The sequence below is a fragment of the Peromyscus californicus genome, unplaced genomic scaffold (genome assembly GCF_007827085.1).
Source record: "Peromyscus californicus insignis strain IS unplaced genomic scaffold, ASM782708v3 Scaffold_4__1_contigs__length_199733344, whole genome shotgun sequence".
Classification (NCBI taxonomy): Eukaryota; Metazoa; Chordata; class Mammalia; order Rodentia; family Cricetidae; genus Peromyscus; species Peromyscus californicus.
Genome location: NW_026294562.1, coordinates 45529631 through 45551870, shown reverse-complemented (window position 1 = coordinate 45551870; position 22240 = coordinate 45529631). Strand labels below are relative to the sequence as shown.

General features: G+C 36.8%; 1 protein-coding gene across 5 annotated transcripts in view; it reads right to left on the bottom strand.

Moving 5' to 3' along the window:
- The window catches only part of Vps13a (vacuolar protein sorting 13 homolog A), a 216783-nt gene that overhangs the window by 182562 nt on the left and 11981 nt on the right, over window positions 1-22240 (bottom strand). For all 5 annotated transcript variants that reach the window (XM_052713824.1, XM_052713819.1, XM_052713820.1 and 2 more), the window contains exons 2-7: window positions 14516-14559; window positions 13161-13203; window positions 10336-10431; window positions 10001-10102; window positions 4262-4371; window positions 2312-2371 (exon numbers count right to left, since the gene is read on the bottom strand). In XM_052713824.1, the coding sequence (XP_052569784.1) occupies window positions 2312-2371; window positions 4262-4371; window positions 10001-10102; window positions 10336-10431; window positions 13161-13203; window positions 14516-14559 (455 nt within the window). The remainder of the gene's footprint in view (window positions 1-2311; window positions 2372-4261; window positions 4372-10000; window positions 10103-10335; window positions 10432-13160; window positions 13204-14515; window positions 14560-22240) is intronic.

The window sequence follows — 22240 nt, the reverse complement described above, 5'->3', positions numbered from 1 at the left end:
GCTGAGACACATTTGGATGAGGACTCAGAGGCTTCCATTTAAAGGAAACAGGATCAGCTGAGAAGTTGGTGAGGTGAGGTTAGCTGTGGCTTGTTCTGTCTCTGATCTTTCAGATTTTACCCCAATAGCTGGCACCGGGTTTGTTTTTCATTAATAAGACTATTTAAGATTCATGTTACAAGGTTATGATTCCAGGCAGGAATATATAGCTTGGTTTGTTTGCTTGTTTTGATTTGATTTGTTGTTTTTTATAAAGGCCCAAGGCATGGCCAGAGAACAAATCACAGGAAGAAAAGAGGAAAAACCAAATATGTTACCTAGGGTCAGATTTTAAAGGTTTTATACACAATATAAAGACAAGACTACATATTTTAAACTAAGGGTAATCAAAGTCACTGAGAACAAGACCAGGTGTATAATAAAGAATACTCATCAAGGAATGCTGCAGAAGCATTCAAACCAAAACCAAAACCAAACAAAACACTTAAAATTTTTAAAAATAAAAAATTGGAAATACAGTAATCAAATCTTTATTTGCATATGAATTTTTCTTTCCAAAAAAGGTCCGGATATGTAGCCCAAAGGGACTCAGACTCATAATACTACCTCAGCTTCCAGAATGCTGGGATAACAGCTCTGTGCTACCACTCCTCACCAGATTCTTGATTTTGGAAAGATGGTTCACACTGCTATGTGAAGAAATGACAGCTAGTATGGCTCCCAAACTTTAGCAATGAAGTATGATCACCAAGAGTGACTTTTAAAGCATAGATTTCACACTGGAGATGTGGTTCGGTGGTAGACTGCTTACCTAATACACCAAGATCCAGCATTGCAAAAACTAATAGTAATAAACATGCAAACACACATATACCAGGATGGCAACCCAAGAGTTTGTAACTCTATGAGTCTGGTATGGCAGACAAGTTTCCAGGAACCTCTAAAGGTAACAATTAAAGCTACTGTTTGTAGGGTTTCAGAGAAGATTCGGTGGTTAGAAACAAGTATGACTCTTGGAAAGGACCAGGGTTCAGTTCCCAGCACCCACATGGTGACTCACAATCACCTGTTACTCTAGTTCCAAAGGATCCAATACTCCCTTCTGACTCCTGTTGGCTCCTGTCATGTGCATATGGTACACATAAATACAATCAGGCACACAGAAGTGCTGTGGGATGTTCTGTATGTTAAATGTGTTGCTCTGATTAGTTAATAAATAAAACACTGATTGGCCAGTAGCCAGGAAGGAAGTATAGGCGGGACAAGGAGAGAGGAGAATTCTGGGAAGTGGAAGGCTGAGGGAGAGAGACGCTACCAGCCGCCGCCATGAAAAGCGAGATGTAAGGTACCGGTAAGCTATGAGCCACGTGGCAACTTATAGACTAATAGATATGGGTTAATTTAAGATATAAGAACTAGGTAACAAGAAGCCTGCTGTAGCCATACAGTTTGTAAGCAATATAAGTCTCTGTGTGTTTACTCAGTTGGGTCTAAGCAGCTGTGGGACTGGTGGGTGAGAGAGATTTGTCCTGTGGGCCAGGCAGGACTGGAGAAAATTCCAGCTACACAGAAGTACACATAAAGTATTTTAAATAAATAAAATCACTGTTGTTATTGTAGCAATGATTTTCATATTACCAAATATAAATAGTAATTCTCTACAACTTTCAATCTGCCAGCAGCACTGACAACAGAAACCATCCACTTTTACTGAGTAATCTCTGACTTCTCCCACCCCCTCCACTCCCTTTTCTTTTTCACTTGCAGAACCATGTTTTAAAAATAAACTATACACAACTGGGCAGTGGTGGTGCACGCCTTTAATCCCAGCACTTGGGAGGCAGAGGCATGCAGATCTCTGTGAGTTCGAGACCCGCCTGGGCTACAGAGTGAGTTCCAGGAAAGGCACAAAGCTACACAGACAAACCCTTGTCTCGAAAAACCAAAAAATTAAAAATAAAAAATAAACCACACACAAAATCAAATAGAAGATATAATACTGAACTGGAGTTAAGTTGAATTGTACTATATGCAGCTGCAAAGATAAAAGTGAAAAACACAGAAAAATGAAAAAGGTGACTTATAGAAGAATCATATAAAATATCTAAATCAACTTTAAAAAACAATCACCAGTTTCAGAGGTGAACCCCTACTTACTCAATTCCAATCCAGTCTGATAGCTTCCTAGACCAGTTCTACACAGCCAACCAAACACATACCTAGGATATTTCTGATGCTGACATAATCATAATCATATACCCAACTATACTACACAACTAAAAAAGTTACATTTCCTTTTTGAACAAGGTACCTGCATGCTGAGATTTTGAAGGGAAATACCAAATGAGAGTGGTTTGTCTTGATTTGTGATCTAAAGAAAAACAAAGTAAATTACTTAGGTGGATTATTAGTTAGACAAAATTCACTTTATAGAAAAAGTCAAATATCTGAGAAGGATCTTATTTCAAATATTCAAAAACATTTTCAGAATAATTTTTGTTCTATTTTTTCTAAAAACAAATTGCTAAACATTAATGTATTAATGTTGCATAGAATACTATATTTGTAGAATGTTTTTAAATTTATAAAAACATAATAAAAATTGATACAGTAATCTGTTTAAAATGGGAGTGAAACTGAGTTGTGTTTCAGAGTAGGAAAAGTCAGGAGAAAGACAAAGTGCAGCCCTGCTTCGCTTTAATCTGAAACTTTGGATAATCCTTTACTACAGAGAGATATTTGACTCTTGTATGAAGTGCCCCAGTCTCAGCACCAGACTACAGCCAAGCAAACCCAGGAATTCAGCACCATCACCTGCACAGGCACAGTCCAAAAGGCCCTGCCCCTTCCTGAGATGGACTGAAACTTAACTGAGACAGCCAATGCGTTCAGCACCAACTTTTCCCAGAAAGAAAAAATGTTCTATTTTTATATAAATTCTCCAGCAATGTGTTTAAAAATAACAACCTCTATGCACTTTAGAATATAAAATAACAGTAAATGCTTTAGGCTCAAAGACCTACCTACTTTGAGAATTTTTACAGACTTGCTCTTCCCATGTATTTACTGTTTTTTGTTTTGTTTCAATCTCAGGTTCTTCGGTCATCTTTTAAGCAGCATCTGGAAGCTCTATCAAATCCACAGATGTTGAATGCCTCTCAAAAGTGTGGCAGCATTATTTCATCAAACTTGTATTATGGGCATAACTTTATTTTAAAGGGGAAAAGATATGTATACACTCAGAAGATTTATGTGTATTTCCATTGTAAAAATTCAACTTTTTGTTAAGTTGAATTGTTAAAAAATATTTTTGAAGCTAAGGAGGCTCTTTAAAGGAGTTGTTTCTTCAAAGAACCAAGATCAAGCCAGGTTAATGACATAATTCTCTATGGCACATGTACTAATTAGAGTTGTGCCTTTTCTACCACACAGGATTAGATAAACTTATCAGAAGTAGGCTTTTGAAAAATGATAGAGTAACATTTAAAGTCAATGAGATGGTTATCTTTTATTGTGAACTTGACACGATCTAGAATCATCTGAGCAAAGTGGTCTCAATGAGAACTGTAAAGATCAGGCTGATTTATGGGCATGTCTGGGAGGATAGGGTGATTGGGGGAATGGCAGTCTTGATGATGTTAACTGATATGCGGAGGCCCAGCCCTTGGTGGGTGGCATCATTTCCTGGGTTTGGGTCCTGTGCTGCTTAGGAGTGGCCAAAGCAAGCTGAGAACAGGCCTGCAGACTCATTCTGTCTCTGCTCTGAATGCAGATGTGACTCTCGGCTTCACGTTCCTGCCCTGATTTTCTGCACTGATGGACCGTGACCTGGATTATAGCCAGTAAACCATTTCTCCCTTAAAGATGCTTTTGTCGCGGTATTTTATCATAGCAATAGAAATACCAAAAACTAGAACAGAAACTAATTACATATTTAAGAAAACAATAAACTATTGAAGAGCAAAAATTAAGTTAGCTCTACTTATTCCTAAACCAGTACTCTTTCCTGGAGGTTAAAAAAAATAAATAAACAAAAAAAATCTGTGAAATTCATTAACTCTCAAGACATTGCCTTCATAACCCAAAGTTTGAATACTTAAGCAAAGTATAATCAAGCACTCATTAAAAATGTAACCATAAAAAGAAAAGATCTTATGGTCTTCAGCTCTCTGTCCTTCCATCTCCCAGTATTGACTAGGCTGGCCATTACAGAGCAAAAGCCAGTCACAGTAAAATACATACTTGAGGAAAAAATACTTACATCATCTTCATAACGAACATGGATATTGGAAATTTTCACTTGAAGGTTTTTTATGATTTGAGTAATTAATTTTTCTGTAAAAGTGTCCTGTTTCTCCTCCAGAGGATTTTCTAAAATTGCAAATATTCCTTTTTAAATTGAATAAAACACATGCCCTATAAATATCCATATTTATAGTATAAGTATATTAAAGTAACATAATGCTTTGATAAAGAAAATGTATAACATTTTAAATAAATCACTTGAGGATTCCAAAATCTCTCATACCAAAGGATTTTCAAAAACAACTAAATGCACAATGTTTAAAAGCTAGTTTCTTATCTCAAAAGACTAGAGCCAACTATGTTAAGTTCACTGGTATTAAATTTTATAACCAGGTTGTAAGGGCCAGAGGACAAGGATATCTGCCAGGAGACAGTGTCTTCTATAAACGTCAAATACTGCAGCCATAAAAATCATAACAATATGGTTGCCTAAACAAAACCTGCACAATGACAACACCAGTTAATGTGTCAACAACATGGACAGGGGAAAATTCAGAAGGCCCTAGATGAAGAGCTACAGACAAAAAAATGCCTGGTAAGAAAGGGAGAATCAGCCTTTTCCAGGGACAAGCCTCATGAAAGGTTATCTAATCTCAAGAGGTCAGCCCTCAACACATGTACATCAGAGTGACACTAAATGGATTCAGCAGATTGAATTTATATATACACATGTACACACAAACACATACACTAATAATGATGCTGATGATGACGATAATTAAGAGGTGGTCATGAATTTGAGAGGGAGTAGAAGCAACATAAGAAGAGCAGAAGGAAGGTGTGGAACATGTGGAAATGATGTTTAAAGTCTTTGTTTTATACATTTATTTATTTGAAAATTTCATACATGAACTATGTATCATTTCCATCCATTCTCTCAAAGCTTAAAAACACTCCATAGCTCTCTATTTCAGGCAGACCTTGCCTTCAATTTTAGAAGTAAAGCTATAGGAAGATAACTCCTCTGTCACCATCACTTGATTCCAACTACTTTTAAGGTAACCAATGACCCAAATGTCAAAAATAAAGTGATAATCATCATCTTAACTGATATCCCATCGGGGTCTGGTATATTATTTGCTTCTTAATATAGCCTCTTTCCCATGAAATCATAAACTTCAACTTTCCTCCTTCTATCTACCCATCCTTTTTAACGGTCTTTTGTGTGTCTTTCTCCTCTACTTAATCATTAGATGACAGGTTTCCTTAAAACTCAATCTTCTCATTCTATACTGTTGCTACAGAGAATCTCATTCACATCCTAAAATATTTAACTGTTACCCTAATGTTGAGAACTTTCAAAACAATATTGAATAAAGGAAAAAGTAAAATGCAGAGTGGGGAGAATCTGACACATTTAGTAAATAACCAAGAAGTCAATATGGCTAGGAGAAAGAATGCAATAGGATTTGGAGTCAGTTATGAAGGAGGGAAAGTAGACAGCACTCCAGCATGAGCTTTTAATCTATCTTGTTGAAGCACTTAAAACTTCATCCTGGTAACAAGGTGTCACCAGTGAATTTTATATATTAGTATTTTGGATCTAAGAACAAATAAGTTCTCATTAAACATGGTTTATATTGCATGCATTTCCCTTTTTCAGTTAAGACCTCATTAAAGCAAAATAAAGGAATGTAAATGAAAAAAATAAAAAACCAGGTAAACCCCAAAGCCAGAAGGTAAAAGACTTGGGGAAAAGCAACAAAAAACAGATGGCTTCAGACAAGCTGAAGAAGAAACTTAAACCCTAAACAACCCAGGATGGTGCTGTTATTGAATCATAAGGTAAGGATTTAAACCCAGGATTCTGAAAGATTCCTGGACCTGAAATCACACAGAACAGACACAGCAATCAGGGAGCATCCTTAAAAGAAGAGGGGACTCGGGAGGCAGAGCCAGGCGGATCTCTGTGAGTTCGAGGCCAGCCTGGGCTACCAAGTGAGTTCCAGGAAAGGCGCAAAGCTACACAGAGAAACCCTGTCTCGAAAAACCAAAAAAAAAAAAAAAAAAAAAAAGAAGAGGGGATGTTACAAGAGTTAGTTAAGACCACTGTGCTTTTCCAAAGTCCCCAAATTCAATGCCCAAACCCACGTTAGCTCACAACTGTCTGTAACTATAGTTGCAGAGGATCTGATTCAATCTTCTGACATAGGCAGGTACCACGCATGCAAATCATGCACAGACATACAGGCAGACAAAATACCCCTACACATAAAATTTAAATTTAAAAAAGAATTGTTTTAAAATATATATAATAAGCAGTCAAATGTATAGGACTCCACCCTTTCCCAGCCCAATGGCTAAGAAACTATCCTTTGTTGTTCAGCCTACTGAACATGTAAGAGTTTATCAGAGGTAAAACAGACCTAACAGGCTCCAAAATCTGATAAGCAGTACATAGGGAACAGGATGAGCCTACACAAAGACAGAAGTAATTAAAAGGCTTTATAATGAAGTCACATCTGTATTCACTCACTAAATAAATAACAAAGTTATGGTTTTTAAAATTTTATTTGTCACGCAGGGTGGCACACACCTTTAATCCCAGCACTCAAGAGGCAAAGGCAAGCAAATCTATATGAGATACAGACCAGCCATGCTGGTGGCCACATCAGAGGAGCACAGGTAGCAATTGAAGTTCAAGGTATCAGTCCACCAGGAGGGAACTCTCTGATAGGTCAACCTCGGTTAGGCAAGGTCACAAGACCACAGACCCTGGAATGTCTTTTGCTTGTGCTGTGCCTTTACATGTTTACTGTGGCCATCTTTCTCTGGTATCTGGCATGGTGTGAATGGGTGTGAAGAAATCCCCACTGCCTGTAATGTAGTGTGTTTATCTCATGGAAACATCCCATTCTACTGGACATTTTTATCTGTGGGTTGTCATGAAGATGATTCATCCCTAGATTATACTATCTAATTGATAATAATAATGATAGCTTATACAGAGTTTTGATAAATAAAAATAAATACAAGGAAATGTTATACCATTAAGGCCTATGAGTTTTACAGCTAAGGCTTACAAGCTTCACCTAAAGAGCTGCTTTAAATCACCATTCAGGTTAATGACTAAGGAAAACAACTGAGTCCACAGGATCCAAGCTGGCTCTAATTCTTTTTATGCTGAAAAGATGCAGTCTCAAGTTTCGGTGTGCACCATTAGCTGAAACAAACCTTCAAAATAACTTCAGGTTAGACCAGATTCTTTGATAATAGTTTTAAAATGAATAACCCCAGAAAACAATCTAAAGTTCACAAGGACACATAGTTGAGTTATAGATTCATTAGGCTAGAGTCAAAAATACAGAACAGCTTGACTGTTCCTCGCTGACATACTTGCCTTGCTAGGTCTGGTGGAAAATCAAAGGTCATGATTAATTCCTTGCACCCATTCCTGACTTCAATTTTCTGATACAAGAAACAATTGATAAATGGGTACATATCCTGAAGATTCAAAGTTCAGCTAACTAACTGTTTTTCTGTATAAAAGTTTAGGTTTGTGACTCCTTTAAAATTTCTTACAAGATTACCTTTCAAGATAGGTAATAGATTGATTCTTTCTTTGTAACTGCAATATGTATCCTGTCAACAAAATAGTTGGCTGTGAAAAAAATGTTCCTTGCTTGCTCATGTTCTATTAATCTGTAATAAGTTACTTAGATGTATTATATATGGGTTATTGGGATGACTCTGTTTTTAATCATGTAAGGGAGATGAAAAACATGTTTTAACCTATATTCACTATAATCATTCACTTGAAAAATGGAATGTAACTACACTGTAATTCCTTTACTGCCTGAAAGACTTTATTGGGGTATATAAGCTGCAAAGCGAGAGAGGAAGAAGAGAGAATAAAGAAGGAAACCATCAAGATAGCATGTGAGTATCTTTTTCCCTAACTCCTTAGATAGAAAAGTCTAGTGTACACCAACACTGTGGATTCCTTTCAAGCCCTGGGCTGTCTGGAGGCTGGTACCCCAGGTGGCAATACAGCCAGAGATATATAGTAAGACCCTGTCTGTCTGTGTGTCTGTGTCTGTCTGTCTGTCTGTCTCTTTCTCTCTCTCTCTCACACACACACACATACACACACACACACACAAACGTGTGTGTGTGTGTGTATGTGTGTGTATCTATATATATTAAAATATATTTTGTTAGAGTTGAATATCTGGCTCAGTAGGAAACATTCATATCATTTGGACAATTGTCATAGTTCAACATCAAAGGAAGTATGAACATGTAACATAAGCTTAACTTAATGAAACTGTGAATATCTTATTCAGCAATATGTTATTCTCTAGGGAATGGGTAAAGGGATTAGTGCAGACTTTGTTTTTATAAAGTATAAGTCCTATAATACTATTTTACTTTTAAATCTATGTATATGTATTATTTTTTTTGTTTTTTTTTTTTTTTTTTGGTTTTTCGAGACAGGGTTTCTCTGTGTAGCTTTGCGCCTTTCCTGGAACTCACTCGGTAGTCCAGGCTGGCCTCGAACTCACAGAGATCCGCCTGGCTCTGCCTCCCGAGTGCTGGGATTAAAGGCGTGCGCCACCACCGCCCGGTTGTATTATTTTGACAAAATAATTTTTAAAGGAAAAGGCCTGGCAGACTTAGGAAAGGGAGGATTAGAGAAGAGATAAATGACTACACAGACTATGAAGGAAATATGACAAGAAAGTAAAATTACATGTGATATTCCCACAGGTTGTATTACGTTTCTATTAATGTTTGCCACAAGGTAAAACATGTATTACTGGAGTTTATTTTTCATTTAAAAAAAAAAAAAGAGAGAGGAAGGAAGACACCTACAACCCCAGCACTAAGAAAGCAAAGGCAAAAAGACCATGAGTTCAAGGCCAACCTGGGCTACAAAGTAGATTCCAGGCCAGGCTTGGCCACACAGCAAGATTTTTTTCTCATTAAAAAAGAAAAGAAAAGAAAAAGAAAGCTACCCTTTTCTCACCACCAAAAAACAATACAAATGAGTGCATGGTAAAGAACTAAGTATATTCAAGAGTAGATAATAGATATAAGGGGGCTACAAAGGCAAAGTCTAGAAAGATAAGAAGATATACTTGATAAACTTGCTAATATTAAAATATGACTTTACCTCACCAGCAACTATTATTTGCCTTAATTTCTGCAAGGTAATTTCAGCAAACATAACAAAACAAACAAACCATATAGCTTTCCAGGTAATAAGATGATTTCCTAGCCGGGCGGTGGTGGCGCACGCCTTTAATCCCAGCACTCGGGAGGCAGAGCCAGGCAGATCTCTGTGAGTTCGAGGCCAGCCTGGGCTACCAAGTGAGTTCCAGGAAAAGGCGCAAAGCTACACAGAGAAACCCTGTCTCGAAAAACAAAAAAAAACAAAAAAAAAAAAAAAAAAAAAAAAAGATGATTTCCTGCTTGTAACATAATCTCAGAACCAGGCAATGGTGTTGCATGCCTTTAATCCCAGAACTCAGGAAGCAGAGGCATGAAGATCTCTTGTGAATTAGAGGCCAGCCTGATCTACTGAGTTAGTTCCAAGGACAGACAAGGCTACACAAAGAAACCCTATCTTGAAAAAACAAACAAAAACAAAAACAAAACAAACAAAAAACCATAACCTCAGTACATCTAGTAGAAAACAATATTCTGTTACAATATCTACATCCTTTATTATCACTGTTTACTGGTATTTTACCTTGATCAACTACTTTCTGTTTTGCTTCTTCTATTCTTTTTAGTTCCTGTTGCTTTGCTTCCATTAGTTGCTTTTCTTCTTTGATGGGATCATATTTTATTCCTACAGAAAACATGAAAAAAATTTCAATTACCTTAAATTTAAATATACTTGAAAATAATCACTAATTCAAATAAAATTTAGTGAGATCTAAACAAAAAAAGCAATTTTATTTGAAATCTAAAAATCCCAAATTAAAATCCTAAATTATCTTCATCAAAAGTACTTGGAATAAAAATGTATAAAGATTTTTCTATCTAAAAATAAGAATAAATTATAAATTTTAAATGACTTACTAGAAGAAGGCACTATCAGTAAATAGATTTCTTCCAAAACAGCTTCAACTGGTTGAGTATAAAGGTTTTTCCATGGAATTTTAAGTTTAAGACTACCTACATTAAAATAATGAAGACAAGAATACTGTTCATTAAACATACATCTACCAATCTACTTTCTATAAAGCTTTAGAAGAAATCTTTCAAAAATCAGTAAAACAAGCAATAGTGTCAGGGAACCCATACAGTCCTATAAAATTGACTACATCTATATAACTCATTTAAAATGGGTACTTTTTCATTCAACAAATACATCATGAAATATACTAAGTGGTAAAAACACAATAAAAGAAACATATACAAATAAAAGAATGACAGAAACTACGTGAAAAAGTATACAAATAATACCTTAGTGGATTCTGTTTGTCTAGTGAACTTTCTAGTACCTAAAAATTAACTTATTGTCATTTTTTAAAAAGGAAAAACAAAAGAAGGCAACCTTTAAAGAAAATGGGTCTATCTACTCTTCTTATATGTGTGTACAAATATAAAATACTTTGCTATGGGACGGTCTTTCTGTATGCTGTGAATATGTGTTGCTCCCATTGGTTAATAAATAAAGCTACTTTGGCCTATAGTAAGGCAGGATAAGAGCCAGGAGGGAAATCCAAGAGAGATACAGAGAGAAGAAGGGTGGAGTCAGGGCAGACACCATCCAGGTGCCCAAGAAACAAGATGTGAACAGACTGGTAATGCTGTGGCCACATGGCAAAATAAAAACTAATAGAAATGAGTTAACTTAAGATGTTAGCGCTAGCTAGCAATAAGCCTGAGCCATAGACCAAAACGTTTGTAATTAATATTAAGCCTCTGAGTGATTATTTTATAAGCTGCTGCTGGCCAAGCAGGACACAGAAAAGTTTCATTCTACAATACTTGTTTTTATATAGTTTTGTACGATCGTGCTGGGATCAATCCTGTGATGATTAATACTCATTGTCAATGTGACAGGATTTACAATCACCTATGAAACTATAAGTGCCCATGAGGACATTTCTAGAGAGGTTTAACAGAAGATGAAAGACCTATTCTGAAGGTGAGCAATACAATGTCAGAGGCTAGAGTCCCACACTGGATAACAAAAAGAAAGAGAGCTGGCACCAGCATTTCTCTCTCCTTCCGCACTACACACAAAATGACAAGCCACCTCACTTTCTTGCTGCCATCCCTTCCCTATTATGATGAGCTGCACCTTCAAGCAGAAACAAATAAACCCTTCCTTCAGTTGCTTGTATCAGGCACTTTGTCATAGCAATGAGAAAAGTAACTAGTGAAACTCTCAGTACTCCTGGTATATTTTTAAATTTTTCTTGAATTGAAATGGTGTTCTTTTTCATATAAAGCTTTCTGTACTTCTGGTCAATATTCTCCAAACAGTTATTCACCATAAACAATTTAAAATACAAATTCTGTTCTATAAAGTAACATAGTGGGCTAAGAAGTTTTCTGCTTGTTTTCTAGTTTTAGCCTTGGACATATTTTAGGAATCTGAACTCTGCTTTCAGGATGCTTAAGGCTACTTAGTTAGTGGTCAATTCTACACACAAAGGCCTTATACTTATATGGTAAAATGTATACAGTTCACCATTTAAGTAGGTTACATTGACATACAATGAGATTCAACTATAATCAGTGTAAAATTAAAGTGACTTCTGGCCAATGTCTAAAAGCAACATACAAGAAATTTATTATAAGACTGTTTTACAATATAATAATATTATTCCACCCAACTAAGTATTCCTCAGATTGTGTTACAGTAAAGAAGTCAAATCAACTTAAGATTATGAAAATTTTTTACACTGGTTACAAGTCTTTAAAAAATTACCAATCCAAACTATCAGAAACATGCAATAATTAAGATGTCAGAAGGGAAATATCTTGTAGTATTTTCCAATTCTTACTTAAGCTAAACTTTCTTTACAGGGACAAGACAGAATTTAGATTCTAAAAATGTCAAATAAAAATTTCCTGTGGTATATGGTCTAATAACAACTGTAAGTACAATATACAAAATTGTAAAGACTATCATCATAAAATTTTTATGTAAGCTTTGAGAATGTCCATTTTTCAGACATTATCACAGCTTCAGTAACACTATATAAATCCTACTATAGGAAGAGACAGACAGACAGACAGATTCAATTTAAGACACTATGATCTCAATCAACCTTTATGACACTTAAATAAATGCACAACAGCATAAATTAAGAATCCTAAGAGACAACTTTATTAAACATGCTAAATTCTTACATTTAGTTTGTTTCTGATCTACCAACACATGAACTGCTTTAAATTCATACTGTATTTATTTAAAATTCATACTTTAATGAATTACAAACATGGGTAAAATAATTGAAAACAAACAAAAAGCACTTTATTTTCCAGAGTAAGAAACCTGAAACAATTTCTACAGCACAATCAAGGTTTGATTTTCATCCATAGCTACAGTGTTTGGATGATCAAAACCCTTTATGTTATATATCTTGTACTTATTACATACTAGCAAACATAACTAATCAGAAATATAGAAACTAACACAGTTCCTGCTTTGACTCTCAACTCAACTTTAAGACCTACTAAAATGAGCAATTACTGTTCAAGTATTACATTTACCCACAATATTTTTAAGTCATACAACTAAGTTCTACATAAACAAAAACACACAAATATTATATTTTAAATTAATGCTCATAAGCATTAGGAAGATTACATTACAGCAATAATAGTTTAATTACTTAGGTTGCATGTCCAACAAGGAGAACATTCCAGTGGTAAATATGGCTTACCTATATGACCAACCTTAACTTTGAATGGTACATCCAGTTCACTCTATAAAGAAAAGTAAATTTGTAAATAATAATAATAATTATAATAATAATAAATCCATATAAGGATAATTATTTTCTTCCTAAAATCACTTATGGGTATTTTAATTACCTTGCATACTCTTTTTATCTTCAGCATTCACTTAAATTTAATGGTTTATTTACAGAAAGCCTCTCTTTTCAAAGTAAATGGTTAGGTATATACTTACTTAAGTAATACTGAACAGATAGCTTTTTATAGAAATTAATACTTCATTTCACAAAATTGGCATTTTACATAATAATAATTTCAAAACTGTTTTCCTTGTCTTTAGGAAAAGAACAGCTCTTACAATAACTGGTGCTGGGGAACGTGGATAGCCAATAGTAAAAATAGGAAGTTGAGTCTTTGTACTATACCATATGTAAAACTCAACATGAATCAAAACTAAACAGAAAATCTAAAACTTTATAGTTTAGAGAAGTGGTTCTTAACCTGTGGGTCACAACCCCTTTGGGAGTTGAACACCCTTTCACGGGAGGCACCTAAAACCATTGGAAATATCACGTATTTACATTATGACTCATAACATAAAATTACAGTATTAAGTAGCAATGAAAATAATTTTATGGTTGGGGGTCACCACAACATGAGGAACTGTATTAAAGGGTCACAGCATTAGGAAAGTTGAGACCACTGGTTTAGAGGAAAACACTCCCATGAACTGTAGACTAATAGCTATGGAGCCCCATAGGACTAGACTAGGCCCTGTGGATACAGGAGACAGTTGTTTAGCTCGAACTGTTTAGGGGACAGCCAGGCAGGGCGATCGGGATCCATCCCTGGTGCATGGGCAGGCTTTTTGGAGCCCAGTGCCTATGGTGGGACACCTTGCACAGTGTTGGTGCAGTGGGGAGGGGCTTGGACCTGTGAGTGTGCCAGGATCTGCTGACTCCCCATGGGAGACCTTGATTTGGAAAATGTGGGGATGGGGGGTGGCTTGGGAGGGAAGACTGGGGGGTGGGAAGAGGGAAGGGGTGGGATTTGTGGTTGGTAGGTAAAGTGAATAGAAAATTTTTTAATAAAGGAAAATAATAGAGAAAAACACAAGAAAAAAATCTTCATGACAGATATCATGGAAATGAAAACAAAAACAAAACAAAACTACACTGTCAGTTTCTATCTTTAAGAATTTAGATCTATGTTGCAAAGTTCATATTTTATGAAAATAGCTTTCAAAATTTTTTTCATAGGTAAGTAAATTTAAGGTGGCATGTTAAATTAGGTATGAGTGTATTTAAATATACTCATGTAAAGTTTCATAGACAAGACCTACCAATGCATTTTCTTTAATTTGAAGGTTCTTGAGGGCCACAGCTCCTAAAAGAAAGAAAGAAAGAAAGAAAGAAAGAAAGAAAGAAAGAAAGAAAGAAAGAAAGAAAGAAAGAAAACAATATATTCAACTGTATTTCACTTTTAAATATGCTTCATTTTAAATACAACACCAGAGAAAAATAATTGTCATAACAGAAAATAGAATTTATTTTTACTAGCCCATGTTCATTCTTCTGTACAGTCTAAGAAGATCTGACAGGAGAATCTCTTGCCTACCACCAGCCTAGATGAAAAACACTCCAGACCTCCAGACTACATGATATTCAAAAGAAAAAAATGGCAGAAAGCAATAGGGAAGGATGCCTGATACCCTCTTCTCTTCTCTGAGCGCGCGCACGCGCGCGCGCGCGCGCACACACACACACACACACACACACACACACACAGAGAATACACACATATACACAACATGAACTCACAGAATGCTATGACATAGAATGTAATAGTAAAATGAAAACACAAACTTACTCTCTATCACTTTAATTAAACACAAACAGGTTAGCAGGGAGCAAACGTCTGTAAATCTAGCACTTTGGAGGCCAGAAGCTGAGGTACCAATAAACAGCAAGTACAAGATCAGTGAGATACACAGTGAGAACCAGACTCAAAATAGTAAAGGCTGAAATAGAGCTTTGTGGTAGAGCACTTGCTCAACATGCACAACTCCCTGGGTTCAAGCCCTCTGCAACAGACATAAATTGGCAGAGTGGAGTCTAGTGAATGGATAAGCAGTGTCCAATAATATGCTGTTAAAGACTGTCTCTAACTCTTAAGTGCACACATTAAGTTAAAAATCAAAATCATAGGAAAAAAATTCTAAGCTGATAATCAAAACACAAAGACAAGTAGGGAATATGATTCAGCAAATCCACATCTAGGCATGTAACCAATGTATCTGAAAACATGGATGAAAAGAGAAATAGTCGCATTCATAGCAGTATTATTCCAAAAGAGCAACTCACCTATTCATCAACAGATGGAAGAAAACACACACACACACACACACACACACACACACACACACTCACACTCTCACGGGCAAGGATAATATTATTCATTTTTAAAAATGATTTGAATTCATGCTACAACATAGAAAAACTGTAAGGACACATTGTCTAATGAAAGAAGCCAGTAAAAAACAGGACAAATAGACAGCAGAGTATGAGTTATTACTGTTTAATTGTAGATGTAACCAACCGTCTTATTAAATAAGAAACACAGAGCCGATTCAGAGAAGAAAGCCAAGAGGTCAGAGCTAAGAGCCTCACCCTTCCTGCTTCAGCGATCCTCTTCAGTCAGGAGAGCTCTCCAAAAGGGACCTACTTCCTGTGTGTATATCTTTATATAGTCTAGCTGTTCTGCCTTCTCATTGGTTGTAAACCCAAACACCTGACTGCCTCGTCACTGCCTGTATGTACAGCCCTCCAGGTCCTCTATGGTATTGAGATTAAAGGCATGCGCCACCACCGCCACGCACTTGCTATGGCTCTAATAGTTCTGACCCCTGGGTAACTTTATTTATTAACATACAATTAAAATCACATTTCAGTACAAGTAAAATACCACCACACTTAATGGATACTGTTTGACTTGTCCTACAAGTAGATGGATCTGAATGCTGTAACACATTGTGAATTTAGTGACACTGAGGTATACATATGTAAGATTGTTAAGGACATAAATATTGAGACTATTATGGTGGAATATACCTTTGATCCCAGTACTTGGGATGCAGTATCTTCAAGCCACCCTGCCTAACATAGTAAGTTTTAGGACAGCCAGAGCTTTAAGTGAGATGCCTCCAAAAAATAAAATAAAATAAAATAAGGAAGGAAGGAAACAAAAGCATGTGTGTGTATGTTTTTCCCTATATAGTGCATATATATATATAGTACATACGCTATATACTGTATCTATATATAGTGCATATATATTTATATATATACACATATATATAGTGCATCTCTGTAATTTTTCAAATGGGGCAGGGATCTGAAAGAAAACTGAAAACTCCCAGATGAATAAAAATTAACAGGAAATGCTGCCAGTAGACTCATTTAAAGGGAATGCTAAAAAAAGGGGGGGAGGGTTAAGAGAAATGGAAGATTAAAGAAGTAATGAGGATAAAATCAAATATTTTATTTGTATTGTTCTTAAATAAGCTAATGGAAAGTTGTTTGTTCTGAACATTAACAGTAACAATGCACTGGCTCACTCTGCAGGTGCAATGAAAGCACAATGTTTCTAGAAGAAACTGTATTGTCTGTTACCCATGAAGCAGTAAAGGGTCATCTGAACAGACTTAGACTAGATTTAAGTGAATACTACAAACTCTAAGTGTGGTTGATATATTTGTGCACCCCGATAAACTTATCTGGGGGTCAGAAAACAGAACAGCCATAATAATAAACATAGAGGTTAGGCAGTGGTAGCATACGCCTTTACTCCTAGCATTCCAGAGGCAGAGAATCCATCTGGATCTCTGTGAGTTTAAAGCCACACTGGAAACAGCCAGGAATGGTGACTCATGCCTTTAATCCCAGGAAGTGATGGCAGAAAGGTATATAAGGCATAAAAACCAGGAACTAGATCTAGTTAAGCTTTTAGGTTTTGAGCAGCAGTTCAGCTGAGATCTACTCTGGATTAGGACTCAGAGGCTTCCAGTCTGAGGAAACAAGGATCAGCTGAGGAATTGGCAAGGTGAGGTGGCTGTGGCTTGTTCTGCTTTTCTAATCTTCCAGCATTCACCCTAATACCTGGCTCCAGGTTTGTTTCTATTAATAAGACCTTTTAAGATTCGTGCTACATCTAAGTGCTGTAAGATGTTCTGTATGCTATGAATATGTGTTGCTCTGATTGGTTGATAAATAAAACGTTTATTGGCCAGTAGTCAGGCAGGAAGTATAGGCGGGATAAGCAGACAAGGAGAATTCTGAGAAGAGGAAGGCTAAGTCAGGAGATGCCAGCCCACTGTCCAGGGAGCAGCATGCAATGGCACACAGGTAAAGCCACGGAACATGTGGTGACATACAGATTAACAGAAATGGGCTGAGTTTAAGTCTAAGAGCTAGTCAGTAGTAAGTGAGCCTGAACTAATGGCCGAGTAGTTTTAATATACTAATATAAGCCTCTGTGTGTTTACTTGGATCTGAACAGTTGCAGACTGGGTGGCGCACAGAAAAACTTTCAGCTACATCTAAGACGATTTTTTAAAGTATAATTACTATGCAAGAAAAAATAAAATTTATATGAAATGCTCAATGAAAACCCGAGAGGGCAGAAAACTTTTCTTTTTAAGAAACAGGTCCAACAAATAGAAAATAGTTAGAATATGACAGATAACACCAAAAGGCTCAAAAAGTTTTTTCTTGCATTCAACATATAACCCTCTACAACGAAATGTATCATGAGTTTCCTATGCAAACATCATGCAATTCTTTAGCAAACATCAAATGGGTATCCTAGAATTCAATCCCATGTCAATATTTTATATCTAAATTTTTATATCTAATACTTTATATCTAAAAATAGAGATGATTCCACAAATTAAAGAGTCTAGTCAACATAAAAATACTCATCATTTCTACACTAACCATAGGTCCACGGTTATGACCTATGTGACCCCATAGGTTCATATATTTGAATGCATGGTCATTAGGGAGTGGTGCTGCTCTTCCTGCTGCCTGGTGATCCAAATGTAGAACTCTTAGCTACCTTTCCAGCACCATGTCAGCCTGCATGCTGCCATGCTTCCTGCCATGACAATGAACTAAACCTCTGAAACTGTAAAAGACAGCCCCAATTAAATGTTTTCCTTTATAAGACTTGCCATGGTCATAGTGTCTCTTCACAGCAATAGAACACTGACTAAGATAGAAGTTGGTACCAGGGACTGGAGTATTGTGTGAGATAGGCCTGACCATGCTTTTGTTTGGAGGAATATTGAACATGTTCAGACTTTGGACTAGAAAAACAAGTAGACACTTTAAGTGGAGTTTAATGAGCCATCCTAAGCACCATGGGCCTAGGGCCTAGGGACATCCTAGTAGTAGCATAAAAGACAGTGGTACTGACAGCAATGTAGACTATGATGGCCCAGCATCAAGCAACTGAACTTAGCAGCTTCAGCCGCATGGTTCTGGCTTCAGAGTCAAGGATACAAGAAAGAGGTTGTAGAATCTCCCTCTATGACTAAGGAAAGCCGCTGAGGCCAGACATGTGTCAGGCGTGTCCCTACATAGAGGCACAGAGAGACCATTGTGTGAAGTTCTGAAGGTGAAGCCTGGATTGTCTTGGAGACCCCAAGATCCTGGGAATGCCAGACTCATAGGATACCTGCTGAGGAAAGCTGCTAACAGGCAGTGGAATCAGCCCCAAAGAGAAAAGTGTGTTGCAGTCAACAAAGCTAAAAAAGAGCTGGAGATCTGAAGAGCACTTTGACATCAGACTTGGAGATGCAGAGTTTGGAGTTTGCAGTTTGCCCAGCTGGATTTTAGTCTTGCTTTGGTCACAGTGCTCCTACATCCTCTCTGGATATGCCACAAGTGCACCAACTTCATCTCTTTAGGAGTGTAGAAGCTCATCAAGTTACCCTACGAGTTTTTACAGTTAGAATACCAAGACCATACCTTTCCTAGAGGCTGATAAGTGGGACTGGAGGTTCCAATTTTCTAATATTCTAACTATGTGGTCTTTCTGGTGATTGGTCCATTCTGGGGCCTATCTAGGGACCCTTCCTTGTCACCTCAATAGCATAAATTAAAACTACCAAAGGGACTCATCATGAATAACAAAAATTAATCCTGTCATAGGAAAATGCATGAATATAGGAACTCTGCAACATGAACCACAGACAAACATCAAATACATATCACACAATATAGGTATAAACCCATTAATCCAACCACATCAACAGTAAATTTAGATGTAACTTGGAAAGTTGAACAAAAAAATGCCAAAGTGAATAAAAAAAACCCTCAAATTTAATTCATTTACCAAGAAACCCCCTTCAATTATTAAGACATAAATGGATTTAAAGTAAAGAGTTAGTGAGAGAGATACAACAAATCCAGAGTAGCTCTACAGTTTCAGCAACATTACAAATGGCAAAGAAGCCAGTTCTCCAAGAAGATACAAATTTCTGTTCCAGAAAGAACATTGTTTTATGAAGATCACCACCACGCACCAAGGAGCAGAGAACTGTAGTAACCTACAGAGTACCTTGGCTTAGAGTCATAGAACAAATCAGCAAACTACACACTGACCGCTACAATAATGATCACAAGGCAGCTAATAGAACCTAGTAGGAGAGGTGGAAAGCCACCAGACCTTCCCTGGAATTTCAGCCACTACTCCCTTGTGACCCCCACCTGCACAGTCTTAGGAGAGAATCCTAAAATATGTGGAGATAAGGGCAATTGAGGGTAGGATTCCACTGACAAGGCTTTCACGAGGATTTCACCCATGCCAAGTTGAGATTTCTATATAATATAGCTACTTTAGAGTCACCATACTCCTGTAAGTAACCTCAAACTGGCTCACGAAGATGATCTGCACTAATTTCCAGGAAAAAAAAATGAAGGGGGTGGGGGGGAGAGAGAGAGAGAGAGAGAGAGAGAGAGAGAGAGAGAGAGAGAGAGAGAGAGAGAGGAAGAAATAGAAGGAGAGAAGGAAAGGGAGAGAGGGAGGGAGAAAGGGAGGGAAGGGAAGGGAGAAAAGGAGGGAAGGGAAGGGAGAAAGGAGAGAAACAAAGAAAAGAAGGAAGAAAGAAATTCAACTTTGTAGACTCTTTAACACAGGTTATTGAAAAGAGACTGTTATAGATTCAGACCCAAACTGAGCTACTTTTAATCCTCTTAAAAGCCATTTGCTATAATCTGCCTAACCTGATGTCCCCACTAATGGAAAAATGTCTTATCTATGACTTTTGTTGTGTGATTTGTAAAAGTCCATTTAACAATGTCTCTGCTGGAATACGTTACTCCAGGCAACTAAAACCTGTGTTCCTAGGACATAGTTATTTGAACTTGGCTAAAAACAAACTCATTTCACTTTCAATTAAGAGCTGTATTTTACAACCTAACAGTTTTGAGGAATGAAAATAAGGGCTCAAGGAAGGACAATCCACTTTCACCAAACTTGGCAGAAGGTACCTGTGCAAGCCCTTTGTGACTGACCATTCACTCTGCTTGCCTGATCGTATGTTGGCAATTCTTTCAGAGACCCAACCCTCCCCTTTGGTTTAATTGATGGTATACTGATTTGCTCAACTGGTGGTTGGGCATCCTCTCAGAGTATCTGGTAAAGGATTTGTTTACCTCTCCACCCCCAGCATTTGATTGTTACAGTTAGAGCTTTATTTTCTGTTTTCCGTACAACATGTAAGTCTGTGTTTTCTTCTTGTGTGCCATTGCACTCTTGCCCATTCTACGAGCATACTGAACATAAAAGTTACTTGTTCCCTCTAGCACAAGACAGTGGTGGTAAAATGACTCATGTGACACCATCTTGTCTTAACTCTAGTTTGTGTCTTCCTAGATGCCCCTCAGCTTTCCACCCTGTAACAGCCACATCCACCTTTGGCAACACTTTGGGGAATGTCTGTGACCCTCACCATAGTCTAGGTGTTTTAATCAAAATAATTAATGCTTGTGTAAGCTAAAACATAAAGCTAAAATAACTAGGAGGAACTGTAAATCAAAATTAATTGTAGTGTAGTGTCTAAAAAATACTACTAAGCTCTGCAAGAAAACAGATGCTATTGGGCTACCCCAACTTTCACTGATGTAAGCCTCCTCAAGCACTGATACTAATTGTGGGTTTGTCTTTAAAAATACTGTGCCCTTCAGCTTTGACACCAAGAGACATTCTGAAGGTGTGAGCCTATTCTTGGTCTGACTATTACTAAAGGACTCATACTCTTAATTGGATTAACTATAGAGGATGTCAATAACTATCTCCCATGGGTCATTTCACTGGTGTCAGGGGAACTCCATAGGATGTACAGTTAACTCATAGGAAGTCCAAGACAACAGACCCCACTCACAGTTTGTATGAAACTTTGCTGCATCAGTCAGGTATATTCCCATAAATGTGCAGAATAAACCACACATGGAATGAGAGAAAACTTCAGAGAGGTAAGTGGCACATAAATCTGACCCAAAACGCAACTGTCTCCAGCTAGAATAGGTTACAGTTTCGGAGAAGAAAAAATAAAATAAAATAAAAAGGCATCAAAATGGAAAGCAGAAATTCAGAGAAGGAAAAAGTACTGAGTGGGTGGGGGCAACAGTAACAAGCACACATCATCTGGTACTTTAGCTCGCTTTATATTTTATAATTATGGCAATTTAACCTGCAAGTTATTTGGAAAACATGAGGAATGTCTGCTATGCCCAAACTTAATTTTTGTTTTGATTTGATTGGCTTGTTTCTTTTCAAGCTAAACTAAAATTCCTATACAACAGAACTAAAGATACTAAATGAACAATCACAATGAACTGGAATTTAAGAAGAACTAGGAAGAAACAATAATATTGCTAATTTACTTTGGATACTGTATTAAAAAGATGTTAAGGAACAGGGAATAAAAATGTCTAAGGTTTTTTCAGAACTAAAGATGAATTCCAAGGAATTGTTCTCAATCCCTACTGACTAGTATCTGCCC